This window comes from Rhineura floridana, chromosome 5 (assembly GCF_030035675.1).
Source record: "Rhineura floridana isolate rRhiFlo1 chromosome 5, rRhiFlo1.hap2, whole genome shotgun sequence".
Lineage (NCBI taxonomy): Eukaryota > Metazoa > Chordata > Lepidosauria > Squamata > Rhineuridae > Rhineura > Rhineura floridana.
This window is the reverse complement of record NC_084484.1, coordinates 103,662,732-103,690,281: the sequence shown is the minus strand read 5'-3', so window position 1 is coordinate 103,690,281 and position 27,550 is coordinate 103,662,732. Positions and strand designations below refer to the sequence as shown.

General features: G+C 40.8%; 2 protein-coding genes across 2 annotated transcripts in view; one reads left to right on the top strand and one right to left on the bottom strand.

The window, feature by feature from the left end:
- Positions 1-28: 28 nt before the first annotated feature.
- Positions 29-12,312, top strand: SOD1 (superoxide dismutase 1). The gene is made up of 5 exons (XM_061627853.1): positions 29-180; positions 7,542-7,635; positions 8,052-8,121; positions 11,115-11,232; positions 12,021-12,312. Exons 1-5 carry the CDS (start codon positions 97-99, stop codon positions 12,129-12,131), a joined length of 477 nt encoding a protein of 158 aa, XP_061483837.1. The 5' UTR covers positions 29-96; the 3' UTR covers positions 12,132-12,312.
- SCAF4 (SR-related CTD associated factor 4) overlaps positions 10,413-27,550 on the bottom strand; it is an 87,135-nt gene continuing 69,997 nt past the window's right edge. The window contains exon 20 of the mRNA XM_061627852.1: positions 10,413-15,798. Within this exon, the coding sequence (XP_061483836.1) occupies positions 15,026-15,798 (773 nt within the window). The 3' untranslated portion in view covers positions 10,413-15,025. The remainder of the gene's footprint in view (positions 15,799-27,550) is intronic.

Sequence of the window (27,550 nt, the reverse complement as noted above, 5' to 3'; positions counted from 1 at the left end):
TAACCAGAGGATATAAAAAAAATTGAGCGGGTGGAGGCTAGTGACGTAGGCGCTTGGGTTCTCGGAGTAGCGATTGCTGCTGAGGCGAGGAGAAATATGGCGATGCAGAAAGCCGTTTGCGTCCTAGTTGGTGACTCCACTCAGAGCCCTGTCAAGGGCGTCATTTTCTTCGAACAAAAGGCAAGGCCGGGCGCGAGGGCGCTACACATTTGTTTGGAGGGCGCGGTCGGAAAGGCTAGCGGTTTCCCTTCCTTTGGGTACTTGGCGTGGGGGGGGGGTGGCCGGTCGGCCTTTTGGTCCAGTTGCGTCCGCTCAGGCCCAGAGCGGGCGGTCCTCCTAATCTTTCTGTAAGAGATTTGGGAGGCGAGTTAGGAGGCGGACGGTTGTCCCCTAGTCAGATGGCATTTCCCAGTTGCACGTTGAAGGTCGCTTGTCAGACCCATTCTATCCTACGCGTGTACACCCCAGAGTAAGCCCAGCTCATTTCAGTGGGATTTATTATCGGGTAAACGTATAGGGTTGCAACTTTGGGGCTGAGCTAAGGAAAGTGGATTCATTGCCGTACCTCTGACATTTCGCTAGGTCTCTAATGTGCGCGCCACTCAGCCGTCCCCCCTCTCCTCGATCTGTCTAGAATGATTTGACTCCGATAAAGTTACTCTCTGGTAACTTCAAGATTGGATTACTGTAATGCGCTCTACGTAGGGCTGCCCCTGAAGACAATTCGGAAGCTTCAGCTGGTGCAGAACGCAGCTGCCAGACTACTGACGAGGACCAGTCGGTCTTCGCATATAACACCTGTCTTGGCGCGACTGCACTGGCTTCCTATTTGCTTCCGGGCGAGATTCAAGGTGCTGGTTCTTACCTATAAAGCCTTACACGGCGTGGGACCTCAATACCTTGTGGAACGCCTCTCTCGATACGAACCTACCCGTTCACTTCGTTCAGAATCTAAGGCCCTCCTCTGGGTACCAACCCACCGGGAAGCCCGGAGGGTGGTTACTAGATCTAGGGCCTTTTCTGTGGTGGCCCCTGAGTTGTGGAACAGCCTCCCCGAAGAGGTACACCTGGCGCCTACACTTTTATCTTTTCGGTGCCAGGTAAAGACCTTTCTATGCTCCCAGGCATTTTAATTTTCTTAACCATTTTAATCTTTTAATCCGTATTTTTAATTTTTGTCGTATTGTGTTTTTGTAGTGTTTTTTGTTGTTTGTTTGTATATGTTTTTATGATTTTTATTATGATATATTGTATTTTATCTTGTTTGTTCACCGCCCTGAGAGCTATTCTGCTAAGGGCGGTATATAAATTGAAATAATAAATAAATAATAATAAAGGGGAACGATCAATAAAAGGTAGCTGGGCCTGTTAAAATTGAATTTTAGCTATATATATGAACCCACCAATTACTTCCTAAAAATATCCCAATCCAGTTTTTACCGTCTTACCAAGGTAAGAGTTGGCTTGGGATCTTTTTAGATCGGATTGGGACCTTTTAGGAAATAATTGGTGGGGGATTCTAGGGAAAGGAAAGCAGCTCGCCCCAGTTCTACATAAAATCTGGCCCCGCTAGTAGGTGAGGTGCGAGAAGTAATTTTTGTTTTCTCTGCATGTGCAGCTCAATAACTCAATAACTCGCGTCCCCAACAGGACATCTGGGGCCGTAGAATAGCACCTGGACGCTTTGGGATTGTTGGTTCCCTTAACCGCGTCATTCCGTTTGCAAGAGATTGCCTCTTAGGAATACCTCCCGAACTGCTCCGGGGCACCTGTTTCTTCCCCTTCTCCATTCGGTAGCCAAAGAACGGGGAAATTATCAAAGGGAACAAAGTGCTGAATCATGGTTGTTGGAAAGAGTAGCTTCACCCACCTGCTGTTCCGGGAGGAAAGGGGGAGTGATGGACTCTAATCCCCTGGGCAAACAGGTTCCTCAGTCCCTGCTTGCTTGTAAGTCAGTCCCTGGGAGTTCAATGAGAATTAAGAGGTTTTCCTTGCTGTGGTTTACCTAAGCCAGAAAAAAATCACATGTGGAAATAATGAGAATAGTGGGGCAGAAGAGTAGCCATTAAGTATTTAATAGGTAATGTGAATTTTGAGGTTACACTTTTGAACACGTGTGTGAATGTATTTTATGTTTATCTTGTTACAGTTTTATAAGCTGCTGTACATGCCAGCAATCAGTACTTTAGGAAAAGTCATCTTTATCTACATGGCTGGTTCACTCTGGTTTAACAGACTGTATTAGTAAGACTGCAAATGCCCTGACTGGTTATCTGTGTAGCAACATCTTATTGTAGGGATAGCCAATGTGGTGAGATGTTATGAGATTCCAGTTCACATCATCCCTGACGATTGGCCAGACTGGCTGAGGAGGGTTGGGGTTCAACATCTGAAGGGCACCTCATTGGCTACTCTTATGTTACTGACACCATGATCCTTTCTGGTTTCATGTGTTTTAAGTATTAGGATAAGAGGGAACATAATTAGGATTAGAAGAGAATTGTTGTAATTGGCATTATTTCAGTATGACTTTTATGGAATGGACCCAAACCTGTGGTAGTGGCTACAAATGTTCTGATGGTGCATGAATATTTCAGGCATTTTGCTGTATTTCTAGGAGTAATTGTATGTTCATAGAGTAAACATTTCTGTGGAGGTTTCTCTGGTAAGAGTGCAGTGGATCTCAGGGTGAAAATTATTTTGAAGATTTAGCTTGATAATTTGATACTCAAAATGGATTACAACAGATTATAAAATACAAAATAGCTCTTATTCTAAAAACCATACCCTGTGTTCATCCCTGTGAAGTACTCTTAATTCTTATGTAATGTATACTGGTCTACTGATGTTGTAGGATTCCAAAGAATATATTTTACACTGGTGTGCTAGTTCAGAAGCTATCAACTTCTTATGGAATGTACTGTGCACTATCAGTATTTCTCCAGTATGACTTCATAGAATCATAAGAGTTGGAAGGGGCCTACAAGGCCATCAAGTCCAACCCCCTGCTCAATGCAGGAATCCAAATCAAAGCATTCCTGACAGATGGCTGTCCAGCTGCCTCTTGAATGCCTCCAATGTCAGAGAGCCCACTACCTCTCTAGGTAACTGGTTCCATTGTATGGCTCTAACAGTTAGGAAGTTTTTCCTGATGTTTAGTCGAAATCTAGTTTCCTGTAACTTGAGCCCATTATTCCGTGTCCTATGCTCTGGGATGATCGAGAAGAGATCCCAGCCCTCCCCTATGTGACAACCTTTCATGTACTTGAAGAGTGCTATCATATCTCCCCCTCATTCGTCTTTTCTCCAGGCTAAACACGCCCAGTTCTTTCCGCCTCTCCTCATAGGGCTTTGTTTCCAGTCCCCTGATCATCCTTGTTGCCCTCCTCTGAACCTGTTCCAGTTTGTCTGCATCCTTCTTGAAGTGCGGAGACCAGAACTGAATGCAGTACTCAAGATGAGGCCTAACCAGTGCTGACCTTAGAGGGGAACTAATACTTCACACAATTTGGAAACTATACTTCTGTTAATGCAGCCCAAAATAACATTTGTCTTTTTTGAAGCCACATCGCGCTGTTGGCTCATATTCAGCTTGTGATCAACGACAATTCCAAGATCCTTTACATGTCGTATTGCTGAGCCAAGTATCCCCCATCTTATAACTGTGCATTTGGTTTCTTTTTCCTAAGTGTAGAACTTTGCATTTATTACTGTTGAATTTCATTCTGTTTTTTTCAGCCCAATGCTCCAGCCTATCAAGGTCCCTTTAAATTTTGTTTCTGTCTTCCACAGTATTAACGATGCCCCCCAATTTTGTATCATCTGCAAATTTGATAAGCATGCTCTGTACCTCCTCGTCCAAGTCGTTAATAAAATGTTGAAGAGCACTGGGCCCAGGACCGAGCCCAGGACCGAGCCCTGTGGTACCCCACTCGTTACTTCCGCCCAGTTTGAGAAGGAACCATTGCTAAGCACTCTTTGAGTACGATTCTGGAGCCAACTGTGGATCCACCTGATAGTTGTTCCATCCAGCCCACATTTAGCTAGCTTGCTAATCAGAATATCATGGGGTACTTTGTCAAAAGCTTTGCTGAAGTTGAGATATATTACATCCACAGCATTCCCACAGGCTACCAGGGAGGTTACCCAATCAAAAAATGAGATAAAATTAGTTTGGCAGGATTTGTTCTTCATAAAACCATGTTGGCTCCTAGTAATCACTGCATTGTTTTCAAGGTGCTTACAGATTGACTGCTTTATAATTTGCTCCAGAATTTTTCCAGGGATTGATGTTAGGCTGACCGGTTTGTAATTCCCCGGTTCCTCCTTTTTGAACATAGGGACAACATTAGCTCTTTCCAGTCACCTGGCACTTCACCAGTCCTCTGTGATTTCGCAAAGTTAATAGACAGTGGTTCTGAGAGTTCTTCAGCCAGTTCCTTCAGTACTCTAGGATGAAGTTTATTGGGCCCTACTGATTTGAATTCATTCAAAGTGATTAGGTATTCTATCAATCTCAAGCTCCAGTTCTGCCCCTTCTACATGTTTCCCATAGACCCTTTTTGGGAGAAGACAGAGCCAAAGTAAGACTTCGGTAGGTTTGCATCCCATGGCATTTCAAAGTTAATAATGCAGTGTCCTTCTGTTATGAATGTATCCTCCCTGAACTGAGTGAATAACTACTGTCAACACTGCCAGGCTTTGGCATAAATGCTTCCGTTATTAAAAAGGGAGTATGCAAAGACTTGCAGGTAGTTCATTGCTAAGTTTGTGAACTGCTTTGCCCAAGGCTACTTAATGTGCATGTTGATCTAGTTAAGCAGTTATCCAGAAGTTAAACAATGTGTTTATTACAACACAGGCTAGTGTAGTATGTAGAGCTGAAGTGGGAATCCCTTGTTGAAGTGGAGTATATCATCATCATGGACCCAATACAATTAATTTTCCAAGAAATAAAATCTATGGTTATAAAATACATAAAATATATCAAACAAAGCTCATGAAGATTAAAACAACATTGATTTGCTAAGAAGACAGGAGAATCTTCATACGGATACGTTGAGCAGCAGAGATAAACTTAGCAACAGATAGAGCTGTTGGTTTGTCATAACCAACCAGAAGATGTTGCAGTAGTATGGTTTTAGGCCTGCCAGGGAGATTTTTTAAAATTGGATTTAAGTATTTGAAACGTTCGGCTGTGTAGTAGGGGCAGTCAAAGAGGACATGGGGCAAGGTCTCGACATCTGCGTTCTTGCAGGGACATAAACGAGATTCAAAAGGGTGAGAAGATGCAATTAAATCGGGCCCTAGAGAAAACTTGATGGAATTTAGGCATGGTCAGATGTTCTAGATAGGGAGCAGGTTTAGGGAATGTGTAATTTAGATCAGAGTAAAGGGGGGAGCAGGTTTTGGCGGCATTAGTCATCGAGCTCTGAAGATACATGTCCTTAATCCGAGTCTTGATGATTCGTCTGGCTGTCACAGGATCCAGCGAAACTAGATATTCCACTGAGAAACCCACCGTGGCCAACTTGGCAAGAAGAGCTTTGGACCAAGAGCTGGAGAAGGAATTGCGCCAGAGGAAATACAAATATCCAGAGGAAGGACTTGTATAGGCTAGTTTAACCCAGTATCTGAACATTAGAGTCCAGGCAATAGATTCTAGGGAGGGCAGGCCCCCCTCCAGCCTGAGACCGGCAGCTGAGACGCAAGGGGGACCCCAAAAATTAATCTCAGAAATGATTATAAAGTTTATTCAGTTTTAGGATTAAAACTCGGGGCCCAAAGGGGGACACCATACAAGAGTTGAGGGAAGATTTTGGACTTAAAGACCTGAGAGGCTGCTGGTATGTACTTCCTGACCCTGGTATAGAAAAAATGGAGAATGGCTTTTGATGTATTTTTGGCAGTTTGCACCGCAGTACATATGTGAGGGGACCAGGAAAGAGAGGAGTGAAAGGTAACCCCCAGGTATCTATATTGCCTAACCTGGGTGATTTTTTGTCCATTAATTGTCCACTCGGACAGTGAAAGACGGTGGGAAAAGACTAGGATTTTGGTCTTATCGAAATTTATAGATAATAGGTTTGTGGTACAGTAGGTCATGAAGGCACGGAAAAGTCTTTTCAGGCCTACTTGAGACAAGGATAAAAGTGCAGTGTCGTCTGCATATAGTAGCAGGGGGCAATTTTGGTCAGCCACTTTTGGGGGATGGAAAGCGGGAGAGTGGCAGCGTGTACTGAGGCCGTTCAGAAAGAGGTTGAAAAGTGCAGGAGCTAGGATACAGCCCTGTTTGACCCCATTGGGGGCAGGAATGGAGCTCATTAGTGTCCCAACAGCGCCACAGCGAACACGGAGGGTTGTAGTTTGGTGGAGACGATAAGTGAGATAAAGGAGTCTCCTATCAATGTTAGATTGAGAAAGTTTAGCCCTAAGCTTGTCTCTTCGAATGGCGTCGAAAGCAGATTTAAGATCAACGAAAGCTACGAACAAGCTGTTACCCAGAGGGCCCGTGTATTTTTCTGCCATATGATTTAACAGAATGCAGTGGTCAAGGGTGGGTCTCCCTTTTCTGAAGCCACCCTGTTCTCGGCAAGTGGAGCATATCACATTCTGCCTAGCCTGAATAAACAGCTATGCAAGAAAACTCTGCAGACCAACAGGTTTTGTAGGTTGACTGTCTCGCCATCATCCAGTGCCTGAAGTCTACCTGCAGGTTCTTCTGCCCTCTCTGTGTAGAAGGAAGAGCCTGGTATCTGGACTGTTGTCAACTGTCAGAGGCCAGAAGACTCTGAATTGCAGAGAATAAACATATATTCTCATTTACATGTACAAAAGGCTTTAATGAAAAGTCATTTGGAATTTTATCAGGGAAGTCTATCTTTGAATGCATTTATTTAAGAGAGACTTTATGATTCCAGTAAAACACTGTTAAGAGCCACAAAGAAAAATCTGCTTGAACATTAAAAAGTTGATTTGATGTTTGTAATGTACTTTAGGGAGGAGGTTGCAAAATGCATGCTTATTAAGAAACTTGAATCACTGCCTGCCTTGGGCATTGTTCTATAAGTAGCTTTAAATGTCAGGCACCCTGTGAAGGTCAATAAAAAGCACTTCACACGATGACCATGCAGCAGGTGTAAACCTCACATTCTCTGTATTGGTGTAAATGCACGCATAATATCCTTGTCAGCATTCCATCTCTCTGGTGACTGTTCACACTGGAGAAGCCAGTTTGCGCATGAGGCTTCTAAACAACTACTCCTGGTGTTTGGTATACCAGAATTCATTTATGGAACTGTAGGCACCATGGTGAAGATAATGATTCCCAGGTTCATGTTGGTACCAAGCCAAAATGCTACAATACAATTGCACAAGCATGTATTACTTGAAGGGTCAGTTCTCTGTTCAGTACAGTGTCATATTGGCAAAATACCCTCTTCTGTATAGACACTAATTGTAGCTATGTGCATATAGGAAATGAAAGGGCTTTATGATGAATAATTGGTCTGAACCTTGTTATGTATGCTATTCTGTTTCAGGGTAGCGGACCTGTAGCTGTTTCAGGAAATATTGAAGGGTTGACTCCAGGGGAACATGGATTCCATGTCCATGAATTTGGAGACAACACAAATGGTAACATTCTTATTCTTGCTCTTTTAACTTCCAGAATGCTTTCTGATGATAAAAACGTAAATGGTGAATGCGAAGAATGGAAAGATTATATTACAAACAGTGAATATGCTTCTCCTGTGGAAGCAATTTATTTCATGTATTTCTTGTGATGTGCACCATGCCAAACACAGGAAATCTTCTCAAATCTTCAAGGGGAGAGAGAGAGAGAAGGATACATTGACAGTCTTCTCCCACACAGTTAAGAATTAAGTTAAATCAGAGTGGATTACATTTACAAGTGTCTTGATAGGTTATCTTGTTTTTAAAAGTAGAAAGGGAAAGAATTGTCCATCAGGCTAAGCCCTGAGAGCCATCATTTACTGACATGCACAGTGTGACATATGTGGGAAAGACTGACTTGGGGTAACTTGTTACAGGATGTACCAGTGCAGGCCCTCACTTCAATCCTGAGGGGAAAACCCATGGTGGACCAGAAGACACACAGAGGTTGAGTACAGAACTATTTCCTATTATGTGTGTGATCTTGAGGTACCTTCTAATGCAGTGGCTTCCATCCTTTCCAACCCAGAGCCAGTGTTTCACTCCAGTATGCAGCATCAGGTCTACTGTTATTTTATCTTCCTAGGGCTGTCACTCTATCTTTTTTCTCTTTTCACTCTTTAGAGGTGGCACCAGTGGTGTCAGTGGAGAATCCTTGAGTCAAGTTTCTGTCTGGTGAATGTCAGTCTTGTACCAATTTTGTGTTAAATACGGACTTTCTCACTAATAGTACATACCTGAACTGGTCCAACTTGATTAGAGAGATGAGCTTCTGTCTGTGCTTGCTATGGTCCCTTAGCAATGCCTACACTACCATATGCTCCATTTAGATTAATCTTGCACTGGAGAGATCCTTCATGTCGTTAGGCATATTAGTACCACTTTCTCAATCAAGGAACAATGTACTATATCATCTCCAATACAGAGAGCCACAATAAGGTCCTGAGTCAAAGGTAGAAGACTGTAGATCGGACTTAAATTCTCCATGTACTTGAATTTTAGGCCATCCATTAATACATTTAGGAGAACTACCTGGTGGACTAGCAGCTGGTATAGCACAGTGGGGAGGAGAGCCTGGCTGGGAGTCCAGAGTCTGTGAGTTCAAATCCCCACTCGTGTCTCCTGGGTGTAAAGGACCAGCTAAAGATCACCCTCACAGTGAGTGGCTCAGGGGTTATGTGCCCTGCCACCCGTGCAGCCATGAGCAAGCTGCATAGTCCCAAGGAGCCCAGTTGCCCCCCAGCTGGCAGTTGCAGACGAGGGGGCTGGCTTGTGCAGCTGTGGCAAGCTGAGCAGGCCCTAGCCAGCTGGGGAGGAGTAGCCTCAGAGGGAGGCAATGGTAAACCCCCTCTGAATACCGCTTACCATGAAATCCCTAGCCATAAGTCTGGATCAACTTGAAGACAGTCCATTTCCATTTCCACCTGATGGACATTGCTGGACTGGAAATTATTAGTAGGAGAACTGTCCCTTATTAATTGTAAAAGCAATAATGTCCAAAAGGAATCATGGATGGCTATATAAATACCAGAGCTGAAAACATTAGGGACTAATGCTCATTTCCTTCACATTTTCTTATTCATTGCTCTCTTCAGTGACCAATCCACCATTTGCCCCTGAATATTCCTATACTACTGTTGGTCCACACCTCTGTACCTACTGTGCAAGGCTTCCTGTCTCATTGGCACACCCTTTATTCTACCTCATCCACCATTCTTCAGAATCTACTTTATAGCTCCTTCTTTGGTCCTTAGTCTCCTGTCGTGGTAAGAAGTCTATGGATAGGTACATCAAGCACTGTTCCTTATTCAGAAGGATTACTGATATGTTTTCAAAGTAGTTTTAAAAAAAAAATCTGAACCTTTCAGGGGCAGTTAGGGCTTATCCACATGGAAGCATAACTTTGTGCTAAAGGTTCTGTTTTTGCCTCTGTTTTCTGTTTGCACTGTCTACAGTAAGGGATCAATGCCAGCTGCAAACATGGCATTTTCTAGTCACACTTGAGGGGAAGCATCAATCACACAGTTTCCTAAAGACCATGCCCCCTCATTTAACATTTCCACTCCCTCTGTTTACCTGGTAACCGAACATGCTCAGTTTGTTCTACCAGTAAGTTTTTTTAAGAACCCCCCCCCGAAGGGTGATTATTTGTATTTTCACTGGTACAATACAGATAAAATACAAATCTTTGTTTGAGCAGTGTTATGCTTGGGCGCACAAGTTGGGGGGGAGAGAAAATAAAGGCACCGTTTGCAACAACATAAAAGAAGCTTTCAGAACAAGAGAGAGAAGCGGAAGTTTCTGTTCATCCCACAGGAAATGAAATGAAAGAAGGGAGGAGGAGGGAGTGGGAACGGAGAGGGGAACAATTGACACACCCACCTAAAAGCATCAGAGCACAACATCTCCAAGCCCTAGAGATACAGAGTGGAGACGGTTTTTCCTTCCCTTTTCAGATTATCAAAGGATTGGGTTAGTAAGGATTTTCAGGAGGGAAGCTGTAATAGGTTGTGTTTGCCAGTAACGTCATGTGAACCATGCGAATTAAAAGGAGATGCAAGTAGCACCAGACACACAGTAAAACCCTGTGTAGATGAGCCCCAAGCATAGCATATACTACCAAGCAAAATCCGGTACCCTGGCCATTGAACGTCCCAGCTGGGGTGTTAACCTCTAGTTGGAATGGTGTGTGTCTGTGTCATACTAGTTCGAAGACAGTGAGAGATTTGTCCTCTATATAGTTTATTCAGCATTGCATAAAATGAAAATGTTAATACAGACACTACTAGAACAAGCAAAATACAGCCATACAGTTAGAGGCATCAATAGTTGTGTACATTTGAATTACAATGAAAGTATCAATTTTTTTAATGGCAGGTCTAAATTACAAATTGGACTCCCCCGAACTCTTCAGAATTTCCTGGAATTTTGTACAATTGTAAAGCCCTCTGCCTGTGTTGCTGTTAGAACTGATGCTATTTGAATTGCATGAGTGGAGAATTCCAGTATTTTGAGTATGAAAAAGGCTCAGCAAGGCAATGGCTAAAACAGGAAAAGTTAAACTACTAGTAACTTGTTCAGTATTAAAGATCACTTAATTTTTTTATATAAGTGATGGTTTAATAGTCAACTTGGAATAATATGTGGTTTAGGCATAATTGGATGTTGCAGTAGTAGACATTGTCTTGCTTAGGACAAAACACAGAGCTAAGTGAATAGCTAGATGTTGGGTGAACACATGCTAGTCCAGCTTGAGCTGGCTGTAGTATCCTCTTAACACTTGACTATATAGTTCAAGGAACTGGTGTTGAGGCTGAAAAGCACCAGCTTCTTTGCATGTTTGAGCAGTGGTATGTCACAGTAGCACCTCAGGAAGCTGGATTTAGCAATCATTATAGGGCATATTCTGCTTCTAAAATAAAACTGAATAACTATTCCAGGCATGTTGGAGATCTTGGCAATGTGACTGCAGGTGCTTCAGGTGTGGCAAAGGTATCGATACAGGACCAAGTTATTTCTCTCTCTGGGCCACATTCAATTATTGGACGTACTATGGTGGTAAGTGTTTTTTGAGCAACTTTCCTACATATTCTGGGAAAATGCATTATATTGATCTTAAGACTGTTTTACCTTTGAATGGTTTGCTTGAGAACTTACGACCTAGAGGTCTCAGCACAGGCTTGCTGCTTCTGATTCTCCTTAGACTTGCTTGCTTGCATAACTTGTAGGTGGGTTGGGCATCGGCTGCACCAGAAATGGGCTAAAGCACCTTGGAAGCCCAGATTTCTTCTGAGTATTACTGTATGTGATCAGTTTTACTATAAATTTTGAGGTATCCAGTAATGAGGTATTTTAAGGAGCTCATCACTTTGGTCCAAAGCTTTTTTCTCAAACTAGCTTGAGCTGCAGATCTAAATGTTATACTTAAATCTCTGTAATAAGTGATGAATTTGGGAATGAGATGGAAATGTTTCTGCTGAAAATCTGATCAGCTAAAATATTTTCTCATATGGTACGCAGTGGAGGCTTTTTGTGAGGCACTAGTTCTTTTAAGCTAGAAGTGCAAATTCTGAAGCTTTCTGTCAGTATAGAGGGGAAGCTAGACAGATTTGGTTAGTCAGACTGCTTCTGACAGCAAGATTTGGGAAAATGCAGTTATCACATGGAACAGAACTAGAATTTCCTGATTTAGTTATCTCTGTATTGATTTTTATATTACTGGAATCTATATGATCTGCAGTATTTATACTGCCTTGCATTGTGGGGCTGAAATTGACTGCTTTCCTTGAAATTGTTTGCTAATACAGCAACTTTCACTTAATTATATTGATCTGTCCCTTTTTTAGGTTCATGAAAAACCAGATGATCTGGGCAAAGGAGGAAACGAAGAGAGCTTGAAAACTGGAAATGCTGGTGCTCGTCTAGCTTGTGGTGTGATTGGACTGGCTAAAGCTTAAGGTGTTGGAGTGGCACCACGTACCAAAACCTACATGCAGAATGTAAATGTACCTGTGGAATTATCAGTGATCTGGCTTTGTTTAGGGTTAAAAACAATCATTTAAATGCACTGTTAAATGGAATTTAAGCTGACAAGTCGTATTTTGTATATCTTGTAATTAAAGCAGCAACAGAACATAATTTGAAGAGTTCTTGCTATTACGCAGAGACTAGACACCACCAGTTCACATATCTGAGGCAGTAAAGTCTGTGGCCTGATTTCATCAACTCATCTGGACAATGGAAATTACTTGATGGTGGCTTAACAAGTTAGCTTGACAGAGCCTTACACATGAAGGCTTTATCACTACTATGGTGTAATTCTATTGAACTCTTACATTGGCATTTTCTACATGGAAGAACTCACCCTGATTCCACTACCTTACAGAACAAGTGTGGATAAGCCCCATAGTCATTAAACTAACATTTGCTTCTGAATTCAGTTGCTAACTCCAGCTACACCTAATCTGTGACCAAATGTAATGGCAGCAAGTGAGTTTAGTTGAGAGAGGACGTAAGCCACATAATTCTCTTACTTAAAATACCTGCTGTGTTTTGGACAGTGGGAGTTATGGCTGCACAGGAGCAGACAGTCTTGTTCTACTTCCTGAGGAAGCCAGGATCTAAATCCCTACAGTCCCCCTTATTTAGGCAATAGAGCATAGTTTAGATTTCATGGGGAAAATATAGAGTAAAATATAGTATATGGTCCTGCCAAGGGCAGATACTGGATTATGGCCTGTCTTGACTGCAGGAAAAAAACCCTGCTGAACTGTCTAAAATAAATGAACTGAGCATCAGTTTTTATAGGGAGTTATTCAACTGCATAGCTGTAGAGAAGAGGGCTACTGTGCATATAGAGGAGCAGTTTCTGCCATCTCTACCTACTGCTGTACATATTAGCAACTTTCTACTTGACATTTTCTTAACCTTAATATTCATACCAATCTCATTGCACAAAGAGATCTGTAGATATTGCAGATGAACGTGCATGGAAATTGTAAATTGTGCCTAACATGTCAGCAGCGTGCTTGCTTGGGAAAAGGGTCTTGGCTAAACCCTTTCAATGCAAGAGGCACACAGAAAGCACTTGTTTCCTATACAGCTGTCTTGAAGGGAGTCTGGCAGTTGTCTACCATGCTTGAGCAGGTGAGAGACCTTTGCTGTGACCAGGACTGACATTCTTACCTGAAATCATGTAGGTTTTGCAGTCCTGCCTTTGAATAAGCTGGCTATACTGTACTTACTTTCAAATAAAACATTGGCAATAGTTTTGTTAACTTACATCTTGTTTAAACAAGTCTGTTCAGATGGCATACATGTTCCTTCAAAGCAGTAGTGGCAACTATCAGTAAAAATATGAGCTATTAGTGTGCTTTAAAAATCTAGCAGCTTAAATTAGTTTTCCATAGAACTTTGGGGGAGGATATTCTGTAGCTAACAGCTTCAGCATGTTGGCATAGTTCCCACTGTTAAATTTCAAAAAGAAAACATGCCTACACCATTTCCAACTTCATAAAGTTATTGCTAGTTTTAAAATTAGGTTTTGGTGTGTCTTCTGAGATGCTAATAGTATAGTAAGAAAGTTCAACACATGGAAATTGGTATCACAAATATATGATTTTTTTTTCTTTATTCTACCAATGCAAGATAAGTTTTCTGCCTCTAACCCCACCTGCCAAAAAATGTCCACGGGGGAGGGATCCCTGTCTTCACCTAAATGGGAACAGTAACCGAGCTACTGAGCATGTCAAGCTAAAAAAATCGAGGGGGGGGCTAGAGCATCAGTTTTGTTGCAGATAATATGGTAAGATCTCTCGTCGTGCATAGGAGTCATTACGGAAATAGAAAATGTACACACTTCTCAAAGTTTGCTGACTTGCTAAATGCTAGCTGCATTTTAAAATGCAGCAGAAGAACTAGTAAGTCAAAACTTGCTGCTCTGTTTAAACAAGCTAATTTGACAACTAGCAGTTACAGTAGTCAGTTACTGACAAACAGGAGAGACAATCTTAGAAACTTAACATTTGCTCTCAAGTCAGATTAGAATATAGCAATTTGGTGTCATCCTTCAAACATACAATGAATTAAATTACAAAAAATAAGCAGATGTACTTTTCTTAACCTAATATTGAACCTTTTGAACAGGGAACTTATTTTTAGGGCAGTATTTATCACAATCTATTGGATAGTGAGGAAAACAAAAGCAAAAATAAAAATATTTCACTGCAAACACTAGACTTTCTCTTGAAACATTTAAAAACTTATTTTTTCCATCTAGAATAGTCATGTCGTTAATTAAAATTCAGAAATCTAAGAACATAACTACCACGTACACTTAAGTTTTTGTGAACTGTTACACAAACATGTTTAACAGATTTAAACAAAGTCTAATTTAGACTCCAGTACAGCATTAACAGTTCAAACTTTAAGATGTTGAACAATCCTTTACCACTTCAGTGCAGTGTAGGAAGAATAGCACACATTAAAGTTTGTTATGAAAATAGAGTTTATTAAAAACACATCCCTATTTTGTTTTTAAGAGCTTTTACCGTTACCTTCACTTAAATTAAAAAAAATAGCACTTCTAATTCTGACTTGTAAACTTTTTAAAGTCAAAACTTTTAAAAAGTTACAGCAAAAAATGGGTAATGGTTTATTCATTTCTTTGTTATTTTTGTTGCTATTTTAAATAGAAGGGAAGCAATCAAATTGCTTACATATCCCCATAAACTATGGAGGAATTGTGATATAGCAAAAGCAAATATACAGCATACTGTACAACTCTAAAGCTCTACACTCCAATGTCATTTTTTATTCTTTTGGGCAAATATTCCAGTCTAGCGAGGAGCCTCTATGACTGAGCCGGTTCAGGTTGTTCAAGAGGTGAGGTAGTCTCAGATGTTAACTCTTCAACAGGTTTTACACCTGTGGGTTCAGACTCCCCTTTATTAAGTTCAGAAACAGAGTCTGTATTTTCCACTTTGCCACTCTGGGATTCATGGTTTTTGACACCATCTGCCCTGTCTGTCAACTCGGGTTTCTCCTTTCGATTTTCATCTTTTTCTCTGCGAGATTCCCTATCTCTAGAATCTCTCTCTCTGTGTCCACTAAAACGCCTATTTCTTTCCTCCAAGTCTCTATGTCTATCACGTTCAGGGCTTCTTCTTCCCCATTCTCTCCTTTCCCGATTACCAAGGCGTTCATGATCTCTGTCGTCATTGCGGTTACCATAACGTTCACGTTCATTTTCTATCCGATTTCCAAAAGACCTCCTTCCAAACCTTTCCTGGTCTCTGTTTGGAGTAAATGGCTGCCTATCATTTCTGAACTGTCTTCCATCTCTATCATCAGGTCCACCAGGCCTCGCAAAGTGCCCAGGGGGAGGGAAAGGACCCTTCATCCCATGAGGTGGAGGCATCCCAAAACCACCTGGGCCTGGAGGTGGACCTCTGTGCATCATATGGGGAGGCATATGCCGAGGGGGCATCATTGGAAACCGTTGCAGATGAGGTGGTGGCATTCCTGGTGGCCGCTGAAGTGGTATCAAACCAGGTCGTGCACCCAAAAGGCCTGTAGAAGGTGTCTGTAGCCCAATCACGGGACTAGGTGCAACTCCTTGTGTACCTGACAAACCAAAAGAAATAAAATTGTAAATGGATGCAAGATACATTCAGAAATATATACAAATCAATGTCTTCAGAAGTGTCAGAACTCCTTAAAGAATATTTGACATGCTCTTCCTACTAGATTCAAGCTACAATCTCCCAACTGTAATACAAACACTGCAGGACTTCCGCAACCAACTTTTGCTCCAATCCAACTGCCTTTCTTTCCTCCATTTAGTATCAGTGTTTTCATTTTGGATTTAGTAGACACCAGCATGCCAACATTAAGCTCATTTAAGTCCCATTAATTTTAATAGGATACATTTAAGCAGGTGTTTTAATTATCTCATTAAAATCAGTGGAATTCAAGAGTGTAACTATCTGGATCACTCAAATATAGTGCAAAGAAATCCAACAGAAGAGGGCTTTTGTCTTAAATGGAATACTATCACTAATAAAATCAACTTCTCTAATCCAAAGCACCTTTCCCTTTTTTCATTTAAAAGTATAAACTGTAGTCCTACAAAGTAAGCTCTGCATATGTAGTTTGTTTGGTATATTATATACGCATCTCCATATTAAGCACATAGAAGTAGCTCAAAAATTAAAGATATATACATATGAAACAGATACCAAACATGAGCAAAGATGAGAACTTGTAGATCAGGGGTTGCCAACATGGTGCCCGTAGACACCAGTATATCCATTAGTACCTCCTATGGCACCTGTGGTTTCAGTAAATACTCCCTCAAAAACCCCCACAATGCACAATGTTTTGCTCTTCCTGTTTGCACTGGCCCAGCCCCCTTTAACATGCCCACATTTCATTGGATGCCAGGCTTGGACACTCACCCTCTTACCAGTTCATAACAAAGGAGAGGTACAAGAGGCCTTGTCTGTCTGAGACAGTGTCTGTTCCCCCAATGATGGGAGGGGTTACCATTTTGTGGTCCTCTTTCAGCCCTTTTGGATGTGGCAGACATTTTGTTATGCTATGCCCTGCTCCCTCTTGCCAGCAGCATTTTGACTGGCACCAAAATTCCAAATATGTTCACTGGCCCAAAAAAAGTTTATCTAAATTGGGATCACCATTGTGTGAGAACTTCAACCTCAAGTTTCAGTAAGTCAAGTTATTGAGAAGTATATCTTATCCTAAAAGAATCCTGCAAAGACTGCAGTTTCTTAAAAAAATAAATATTGGGCTAACCCTAACCCTATTTTGCAACCTGAGCATACATATGGAATAAAGTATATCCATCCTGCTTCAGAGAAATGATTGAACTATATATTCTGTACTTTAGGTATGCTGGCTTTGAAGAAAAACCATATCCCATACATCTATATTTCTTCCTCAAAATAGGCTTTTGGATATAAGCTAATAGAAATGGCTCAAAAAGGAAAAGCACAATATTAAAATTTAAAAACTCTAGAATCATGCAGGATTCTGTTAAGACAGGGAATACTTCTCGATAACCTGACATTAACACTTGAATATTTCTTGAAGTATTTACACCAGGAGTCAGGGGGAACATTTCAAAATTTTTAAGAATGCTCAGTGCACCAGTCGCAAAATGGCTGCCACAGGGGCATGGTATAACACAAAATTAAAGAGTACAGTCATTGCTGCTTCCCCACCCCCACCCTCATGTTTACTATGGAAAGCCAGCTACATCCTGCTGGTCCTGATTGTGGAGATATAGCTCTTAAGGCACAAGAACCTTGTTTTTCCCTATGCGAAACCTAAAACAAAGCCTAGGCTGCCATCCTGTACCCACTTACCTGGAAGAAATCCCCATTTAACACAAAGAGACCTACTTTTAAGGTAGACATGTATACCACTGTACTGTAGGTTAACTATGCAGTGAATTGCTTAAAAGGGTACCTGCACATTTTGCTTTGTAACTTTCTTTCTAGGAGTGTTAGAGACTTCATTTTTAAACTGCAATTCTATGCATGCTCAGGGTAAGTTCCATTGAACTAAATGGGACTTATAGTGGTGAGAAAAAGTTTGTGAACCCTAATGATAATTAGAGAAATTCCATAGTTTTATCATGATAGCCTTAGTGAATCAAAACCAGTCCTTTTCTAAATATCCAATAGGGTTGATCTTACCCAATTCAGTGTTTTGTGAAATAAAACTATGTGTAAATTAAGCAAACAACAAGTACATAAGAATCAGGGTAGATGGAAAAGTGAACCTCTGGTTGCATCAGCTTAATTAAAGGGTATAATTCGAATCAGGTGCTTAAGTAACTAGGTAGGTCTGCAGGGATGAGTTTGAGAGGTCCCACTCTATAAAAGGATGAGAAACTTCGTGAGTTTGGTCTTCAGCATACGGTTGTGTGGAATGTAATGTCATGCCATGACACGTCATGCCATGATCAAAAGATATCTCTGAGGACATCAGAAAAGAAGTTATTGCTGCTCATCAGTCTAGAAACCATTTCTAAGGATCTGGAGCTCCACTAAATCCACTATCAGACAGACAGTCTACAAATGAAGAAAGTTCAAGACCACAGTCACTCTATCCAGGGGCAGTCATCCAACCAAAATCTCGCCAAGAACAAACTGGTGCATCATCCAGGAAGTCACAAAGGACCCCAGAGTAACATCCAAGGATCTGCAGGTCACTCTTGCCATGACTCAACTATCAGGAAAAGACTGAACACGAATGATGTTCATGGGAGAATAGCCAGACCACTACTCCCCAAAAAAGAGCATTGCTGCTCATCTGAAGTTCGCTAAGTTCATATAGATGATCCCCAAGACTTCTGGAACACTGTTCCACCTTTGATTAGTTTATCCATTTTGGCCTCAGTAAGAAATGTTATGTTTGGTGAAAAACAATGGAACAGAAGAACCTCATCCCAACCATCAAGCATGGTGGTGGGAATGTGATGGTTTGGTCCTGCTTTGCTGCCTCAGGACCTGAACAGCTTGCCATCATTCACACAACTATGAATTCTGCTGTGTATCAGAAGATTCTAGATAAGGCCAGGCCATCCATCCAAGAGCTGAAACTGAACTGAAAGTGGGTTATACAAGCAGATCTACCAAAGAACGGCTGTGGAAGAAGAAATTCCATGTTTCAGAATGGCCTAGTCAAAGTCATTGAAATGCTGTGGCAGGACCAGAAGCAAGCTGCTCATGCAAGAAAGCCCTCAAATGTCAGAGTTGGAGCTGTTCGGTAAGGAGGAATGGGCCAAAACCAATGTGAGAGACTGACCAACAGTTACAGGAAACATTTAACTTGAAGTCACTGCTGCTCAAGGAGGTGCCACCAGGTACTGAGTCTAAAGGTCCACATACTTTTTCACACATGGATATTGACTGCTGAATCAATTGTGGATACATAAATGTTTAAAAAGCATCATGTTTGTGTGTTATTTGTTTAATCAGGTTATCAACTGTTCTTTATCTGGGATTGTGGGGTTAGATTAAAATCTATAAGCATTTTAGGTTGGAAATATGTGACTTATTTCTCGCCACTGTATGTCCAAGGAGACTTGCATAGGGCTGCACTGTGATAAAATTTTCACTGACTGTCCTTATATTGTACTATACAGTTTGCCAATAAGTTCTGCAGCCAATATTTAACTAGTGCTGAACATGTAGTAGTAGATAAGACTAACTTGCTTTACAGATGTTCCCAAACTGTGGTCCATGAACCACCAGTGGTCTGTGAGCTTCACTCAGGTGGTCTGTGGCATATCCACATTAAATAGTCATACTGATGATGTTTAACAGCTGGTATAGCACAGTGGGGAGGAGAGCCTGGCTGGGAGTCCAGAGTATGTGAGTTCAAATCCCCGCTCGTGTCTCCTGGGTGTAAAGGGCCAGCTAAAGATCACCCCCACAGTGAGTGGCTCAGGGGTTATGTGCCCTGCCCCCTGTGCAGCCGTGGGCAAGCTGCAAAGTCTCAAGGAGCCCAGTTGCCCCCCAGCTGGCAGTTGCGGACAAGGAAGGGGCTGGCTTGTGCAGCTGTGGCAAGCTGAGCAGGCCCTAGGTAGCTGGGGAGGACTAGCCCCAGAGGAAGGCAATGGTAAACCCCCTCTGAATACCGCTTACCATGAAATCCCTATTCATAGGGTCGCCATAAGTCAGGATCGACTTGAAGACAGTCCATTTCCATACTGATGTTTAAGTGTATTTTTATTGCTTCTTCTTATATTTCATTTCATTGTATTACTGTTTCAAGTCTATGGAATTCAAACTGTAATACAATAAAACACAACAAAAAAGCAATACAAATACAAATAAAAATCATACAGCACCTAGCCCAGCACATTACAATTGCTACAACAGACAAAAAATATCATTAAGTGGTCTGCCAAGACCCTCAGCAATTTTTAAGTGGTGGAAGGGGAGAATACCCAGCAGCAATTAGAATTTGGGGTTATGATCCCAAATACTTGGATCTACTTCTAAGGATACAGAAAGGCATCTGACACATAGATTCTTAACACCCTGCAGAGCCAGTCAAATACATTTTGCTCCATGAGATTAAGAACAAGATAGCACCAGCACCATCCTTCCATGTACAGAACTAGCCTGGCAACTGAAACTTAATTTAACGCCGACAAGCTAGCAACCTCCACCAAACCTGAGGGAAGCAGGCCAGGTCAAGTGGGAAACACAGCTATGTTTTCCAAAACTTCACTACTTGCTCACTGTTTGCCTGGTGCCTGCTCTCTGCCTATTCAACTAAATGCTGCAATGCAGCAGCAGTACCAACAATGGACATGTTGGGAGAGACTAGGAAAGACAGCCAGGACAGGACAGCAACAAGGAAGCATTGCCTCCACCAGTTCAGGGGGGATGGCCAAGGGGCACCACCACCATCCCCCCCGCATCTTCCACCTCATTCTGCCTAATAGGGCAGGCTTTCTGTAATTCTGCAGTAAACATAATCCCCACACTGTGACTGGCTCCAGATCCTGGGCACACGTCAGAGTTTCCTTGCACGTTTCATCTTTAAATTTTAGTGCTCACAATGTGATGTCATGGATATCCTGTAAACAGTCCTTCAATAAATGGCCACAATTTAAAGAACATTAAGTTTAGTAAATTACTACTGAAATCACTGACAGTTCAAGTGAAATCAATGGGAACTCAAGTTCCAATTCAAACCACCTTACTTTCGGGATGCTATTATGTAGAATAAAGGTATGTGTTAATTTCTCACTGTCTGATGTTTCCATAACCTTTCTGTTAATACTCATCCAATGAAAGATAAATATATGGATAGAATTAGAATAAACTTAAACTTAAGTTAAAAGAAAGTTCAGAAGAGCAAAAATTTAGTGATGTGATCCTACAAAGGGTAAATGGAGCTGTAACTTTGATCAGCTGTAAAAACATAGCTACTTTTGAACTGCAGAAATGAATGTATGGTCAGGGCTAAATTGTCTTGGGGCAAAGGACATGTTAAAACAATACCAAGCTTATACTACCGGAGTAACTTTTATTTTTAAAAAGTATTTCTTCCAATAGGTTCAGATATATATATTCATATGAAAATGAATATAAATGTGTTCTTTCCCAGAACTAGTTGCGTATTATCTTTTAAATGTACACCCATCAGAATTGTACTAGAGGAACCCAACATTAGACCCAAAGTGGTCTCCCTTTCCCAAGGCCTCAAGTTTCATCTCAAATCTGACATCTATGCTCAACCATAGTTTTGTCTATTTTCGGTAATGCTAACTTTAAAATAAATCTTTTCTGGGTTCAAGAAAAATCTGCTACTATCATAATGGTATTACATAGAAACAGCAACTTTTTGATTATAGGTTTACAGTTCCAAGAAAATCTTCCAGATGGGTTGATGGAAAGTTTCTAAATAATTTAAAATGGACAATGGTCCAGCTTCCTGACATCGTTAAGCAGGGACAAGCTTGATATGTATTTTTCAAATGACAACTCAATGGGCAGGTAGGGATTTCATAACCACTTCTCCATCATGTCATCATTCCCTTTAATTGCAAACTCAGGTCAAATGCCTATTAGTCTGAAAGCAAAAGGGATCCATCAAAAGTAAGGCAGCAGCATCTACATATTGAGCGGACTGCCTAGGTATAAATAGTATGTAAGATTTAAAATGTTTTTTTAAAATGCCCCCACAAGGCCTTGTAAGCTTCTAAGACTTATGGAATGTTAATCATAGTCAAGCCTGCAAAGATAATAAAATACTAAAAAGTAGGCCACTCGTTGTCTGGTGTCAAACAAGTGAGACAGAAGTCAGCTAAACTACAAGAGTCAGCAATTCATTCTATGTTTCAGAGTAATTGAGACATGGAATATTTGTGTGTCTTGGGGGACATGGGAGGATATGTTGAGTGGGCTACTCAAGACTCTAACAGCTTATAGTATTCTGAAGGGAAGAAATAGGGGTATGCTATTTAGAGTTGTTTCTTAGTTTCTCCTTGCACTATGCAGGGATATTTAATGTGGAAGAAAAAAGGGACACCTTTTCCATTACCTGCTGTCCAAAAACCACCCAACTCCTCCCACTGTTTAGCCAGCCTCAAATGTAAACTCTCTAGTACTATACAACACAACAGGGGAAGGCTAGGGTGTGTGTGTCATTTTTCCATCCCCTTCTGAAAAATCTCCCACCACACACACACACAAAAATACACAATTCCAGGCTGGCTGGAGCCAGGAACATTCCTCCAAAGGGGTGGTGATGCACTGCAGAATTATCTTTTGGGTTCCTCTTGTACTTGACATAATAGGCATGTTCATGAAGTGGAAACTACTTGTTTTCCCATGTAGCAATATACACCATCCATTTTTCAGGTTACAGCAGGAAAAGTGACAGTTAAATGACATTTGCAGCATTAAGAGTTCAACAGTTTTCATGCTCTATCCCAAACAACAATAAAATGCGTACTGAAAAGATCTGAACTACTTAAAAATAAGCTTGGTGTAATTAATAGATGAAATATGTACTGATTGGTATAATCTCACTATATATCCAAAAGGCAACCAAATAGTGAATCCTTACAGATCTCAACATTTCAGAGCAATCCAAAAAAGGTTAACTAGGATAGTATCACCTCTCTGTAATTTTTCACAGCACAAACCTAGTTCTTCTCTGACCTCTCTGTCCTTGGATTAAAAAGAACATTGATTTGAAAACCATGCCAAAGAATTAAAAGTTCATACACTTCCTAAATGGAAAAGACCAGAGATCCCAACCCATTGCTGGTTAATGTTTCATGGAGCAAATGTTTTGTAACTATTTGGTTTACCTATATGGCATTAGTAAGCTTAACTTTTTCTACAGTTTCTACAGCTTGGTTCCAATTTGGCTGGACTTGATGAAGAGGTTACTAACCCACCATTCTGTCAGTAACTGTTTATCTGAACACAAGACCTCACCTATTTTGTAGATTTTATGCAGTGGCCTGTTACAGCAGAAACCATGTTTTATATAGTGTCAATATACTCTGTTTGGACTATGTTACTGTTACAAATATGGTTAATGTATGACTTTTTAAATGGCTAACTGATGGACTGCTGTGTTAAAGATGCCTTGGACACAGTAAAGACATAGTGGTTACAATACTTTGTTTTGACAGGGAAAGATTCTACATTTGTCTATATTCCAGAGAGTTCCCTGGTCATTTCATCACCTTCACATACAGTGCACAGGATTATACATTTTGCACTAGCCGTATTTCTTGCATTTTCCAATACAATAATATTTTCCAGATACATATTGCAAGAACTTTTTAATCCTTCTGTTATTTGGTTGGTCACGTACTTTGTGAATAATTTTTTGCAGCAGACAGTCCACAGCCCCACCACATTCCTTTTTTGGGAGAGAGGAGGAGATGCTGTTTCTCTACTGATCACCATTTAGTGTCTTTTCAGGAATCAGCTATGCGCTCCCAAGGTGTAAATGTGCATTTTCAACTCCCCTAACTCAATTCCATATTTCTTTCTGAATTCTGAGCTACACATTTCAGAGTTCACACAGCTCATGGGATATGGGGACTGAAAAACAGCAGCATTATCTATCACCCTACAAAACTGGCACTACCCATGTAGTGCATATTGGATCACATGTTAATCTTACATTTGTACTGAATGTAGAACACAGGGGTGCTGAGATTGCAAAACACATAAAATGTAGTTGGTACCCATGTGAAGAACAGGGCAAGAAGCTAGGTCTTTGCTAAAGTAACTGGGATATGGAAGTGGTGACACTTATGATGGAGTAAGGCAGGGGGGCAGACATGAGGCTTATGAGATCTACTTTCTTTTGTATTAGAACCCAGAGATTAACCAACTGGAGCCTAGAGCAAGACATACACTAATTAATGAATTAGAAGTCCAGAAATTTGTTTTGAGTAACAGAACTAAATAGAGCTCATAGTCCTTCCACACAAAAATTCACTCATTACCGCCAAGCCATCTTCATTTCAGCAATATATTCTCAGGCAAGCATTAGGGAGCAGATGAAAGGCCAGTCCTCTGCTGGAGAGCTGCAGCCAGTTAGAACAGGTGTGGGGAACCTCTAGCCCTTCAGATGTCGCTGAACTACAATTCCCCTAGCCATTGGCCATGTTTGCTGGGGCTGATGGGAGTTGTAGTTCAGCAACATCCGGAGGGCCAAAAGTTCTCCACCCATTTTAGGGCAAGAAGTACTTTTACAGTGTTGGCTATAAACTGGGAGTCAGAAATCCTTACCAATCTACCACAGATCACCACAGATCACCCAGTAGATCCCAATCTAATTCTGCCCACCCCAGACTCAGATATTAACTGGATCAATGCAGTCTTCTGAAATCTAATTTGTAATTCCCTGTTACTTCTTTTCTGACCTCTTCCAATAAACTTTTACTTTTAAAAATTCCACAAACCTTACTTTTTAAGTTTTGACTTAAAACTGTTTTCATTTCATTATGAGACATTAAGGAATATGAGGAACATAAATGAAGCTCATTTCACAACAGAAAAGAAGACAACCTAAAAGATCTGTATGTTCTGTCATATGATATGGAATCTTCAGCTACAGATGGACAGCTTCACAAACTGAACAAAATCATTCTAATACCACTGAGTATATATACTTTTTCTCCAGATAGCCTTGTCACTTACCTTAAGTGTTTGAATATTTTAAAAAATACATGAGTAACAAATTCATGTAGGGCTGCTCAAATTGGAAAAATGTAGTAAAAACTCAGATATTACCCAGAAGTGATTTGCAAAGTCCAATTCTGTAATAATGCAGAATTATTACAGTACTCAGCATTGCAACTGAATTCCTATCATTAAATAATGACAAATTTTGAATGACTGAAAAGCAAGAGGAATCTTATAAGATAAATTTAAACTCTATAGGGCTATGTACATGCTGTGAATCCACTGGAGAGCAGAAAAAAAGCCATGAATGTGGTTTGGGCACAGAATTCAGCTTCCCAAGATTCTCAACTTTCATTTAAAACAGAAAATTTTTAGCCTTTATCTTTCCACTTCTCAGCACTGAGCTAGAATTACACAAAAAATATACAAAATTGCTTTATGTACATACTTCATGCAGGTTGCATTGTTAGGATTTTCTTAGTGCAGAATTTAAGTACCTCAGCAGAGAATAGTAATTACTTTACCATGGAGAACTGTCAACTTTAACCAAAAAGATGTAGTGTTGAGAATCAATTATTTATGTATATTTCATTTAAAGATACATTCAGTATTTGTTGAATCATTTAAACTCATAAAATTATGGACTATTTATGATTCAGTATTCTGTGTTCACAAACTGTCTTTTTAAAGCTATCATATCAGCATTCACATCTGTAAATATTAAATGGTGATAAGCCACCCACACAACTTTTCTGAATTTTTATCTGTAAAAAGGAAAGCTATTTAGGATCCTCTTTCCTGACACATCTAGAAAGCATTATAGTCCCCATGTCATATTTCCAAATGGCAGAGATCACACATCACTTGAAAAACCCATGAGCTTAGATTGTCAGAAACAGGTCTACATAGATATATCAAAGCAAAAGTAACTACAAGTAGCCTCTTCAGGAAAGTCTTCCTTTTTTTCCATTCGTGTGCAATGTCTTCTTCCATGTTGTTCTCTGTGCAAAAGATTAATCTCCCCCTAGTACTTATTTAGACAGCTTTCAGTTTAAAGCATATGCCTCAAAATATCCTTGAGACATGGTTGCATGGGCTTTAAGACATGAACTCACATGCTATTTAAAACCACTGGACCTTTAAAACTGAGAAACTTTTTCTTTGAAAAAACTGCATATAGCTAGTTTAGCTTTCACAGGCTTTGAATGAAAGACCCATTTCCACACATCTTCAGATGCTATGATCCCATGTTGTTGGCGGTGCTACACAGTACACATAGGATTACATAATCCAGTAGCTTCTTAAAGGGAATTCAAGAATTATAAATGTGGGGTGGTGGCTCTAGGAAACCACTTTTATACTGGAGTGTCTCCATAGCATAGGATCATTTTTAAAAGCAGACATGTAGGATCAGGCATGTTCCTATGCCGGTAATGGTGACAGGCTTCCAGGAGATAGTTTGCTAGTAGAGACCGTAAAATATGCCTCATCCACCTGACTACTTAGAAACATGGTGACAGCACGCAGTTCCAACTATAAAGCAGCAGCTGCCCAGTAGGACTCGCTCTGTAAAATCTGTATCTAGTCTAAGTTTGGGTAATCAAAATTAACTGATTCAGTATGCATAAAACTTCATTAAATAGCTGTTTGCCAACAGCTGAGGTTGGACTAATACGACATTGAAGAAGTGAGTTTACAAAAATATGTCTAAAAAGACATTCCACATATCTGCGAACTGAAAGCAGAAATTAAGACCGACATCTTTGAAAATGTGTTATAACATCTCATGTTCTGCTTAATCCAAACAGTGTATGGAACACTCAGAACAGCCCTTTTTCATTTAGCGTGACCACTAGATAGGATACCTGAAGGAACTCATGCAAGCATTCGTGGAGTCAGACTCATCCTGACTGATAAAAACCAGTAATAAGCAGCTCGAATGCTTATTAATGGTACGTGGATTCTCTTCATTTCTTCACCTACCTCCCTTTCAGGAGACTGGCAGTTCGCAGTTCCTCTGCAATTCATACACTCTTTGTGTTTCATCCAGTTCCTGAACCCATACCGATCTGCATATGGCACCAAGATTGTACCTATTACCTTGGGTCCACAATCTATGTCTAGAAATCAACAGATGGATTTGAAGTTTACCTGAGGATGATGGATGACACTCCTGATAGGAATGACTCCTCCTACTGGAAGAACAGGCAGGGTCCACTAAAGCCTTTTGCCTCCTTTCCAGGGGGATGAGTCATCCCTCTCACCAGATGGCCCTGTCTGTGCTTGGTGATGGTTCGGTCCTCTTGTTCTCTCTCAAGTATTTGCTCTTTCTTGGTCTTGTGCCTTTCCTATCATGTATTTTCTGAGTCCGTGCTTTTTATTGTGCTTCCTCCTCTCCCCCTTTGGTATTAATACAGTTTGTTTTATTGGGTGTAATTCTTTACCTCAATACAATACTCCTTCATTGGTCCTCTGTGTGTGTTTGCACATGTCTCGTGTCTTTTTTATTCCCCTCCCTGTTTTCCCCTTGTGATCCAGGAGTGGGGGAAGTGTCAGGTTGTCGCAAGAGGCATTTTGCCTTCATCAGAGTTCCCTGGAGGGAGCTCTTCTTTTTGTTAACAGCATTTATCAGCTCTGAAGTATTTACCATTGCTTTTTGCAAAAAACTTCTGAGA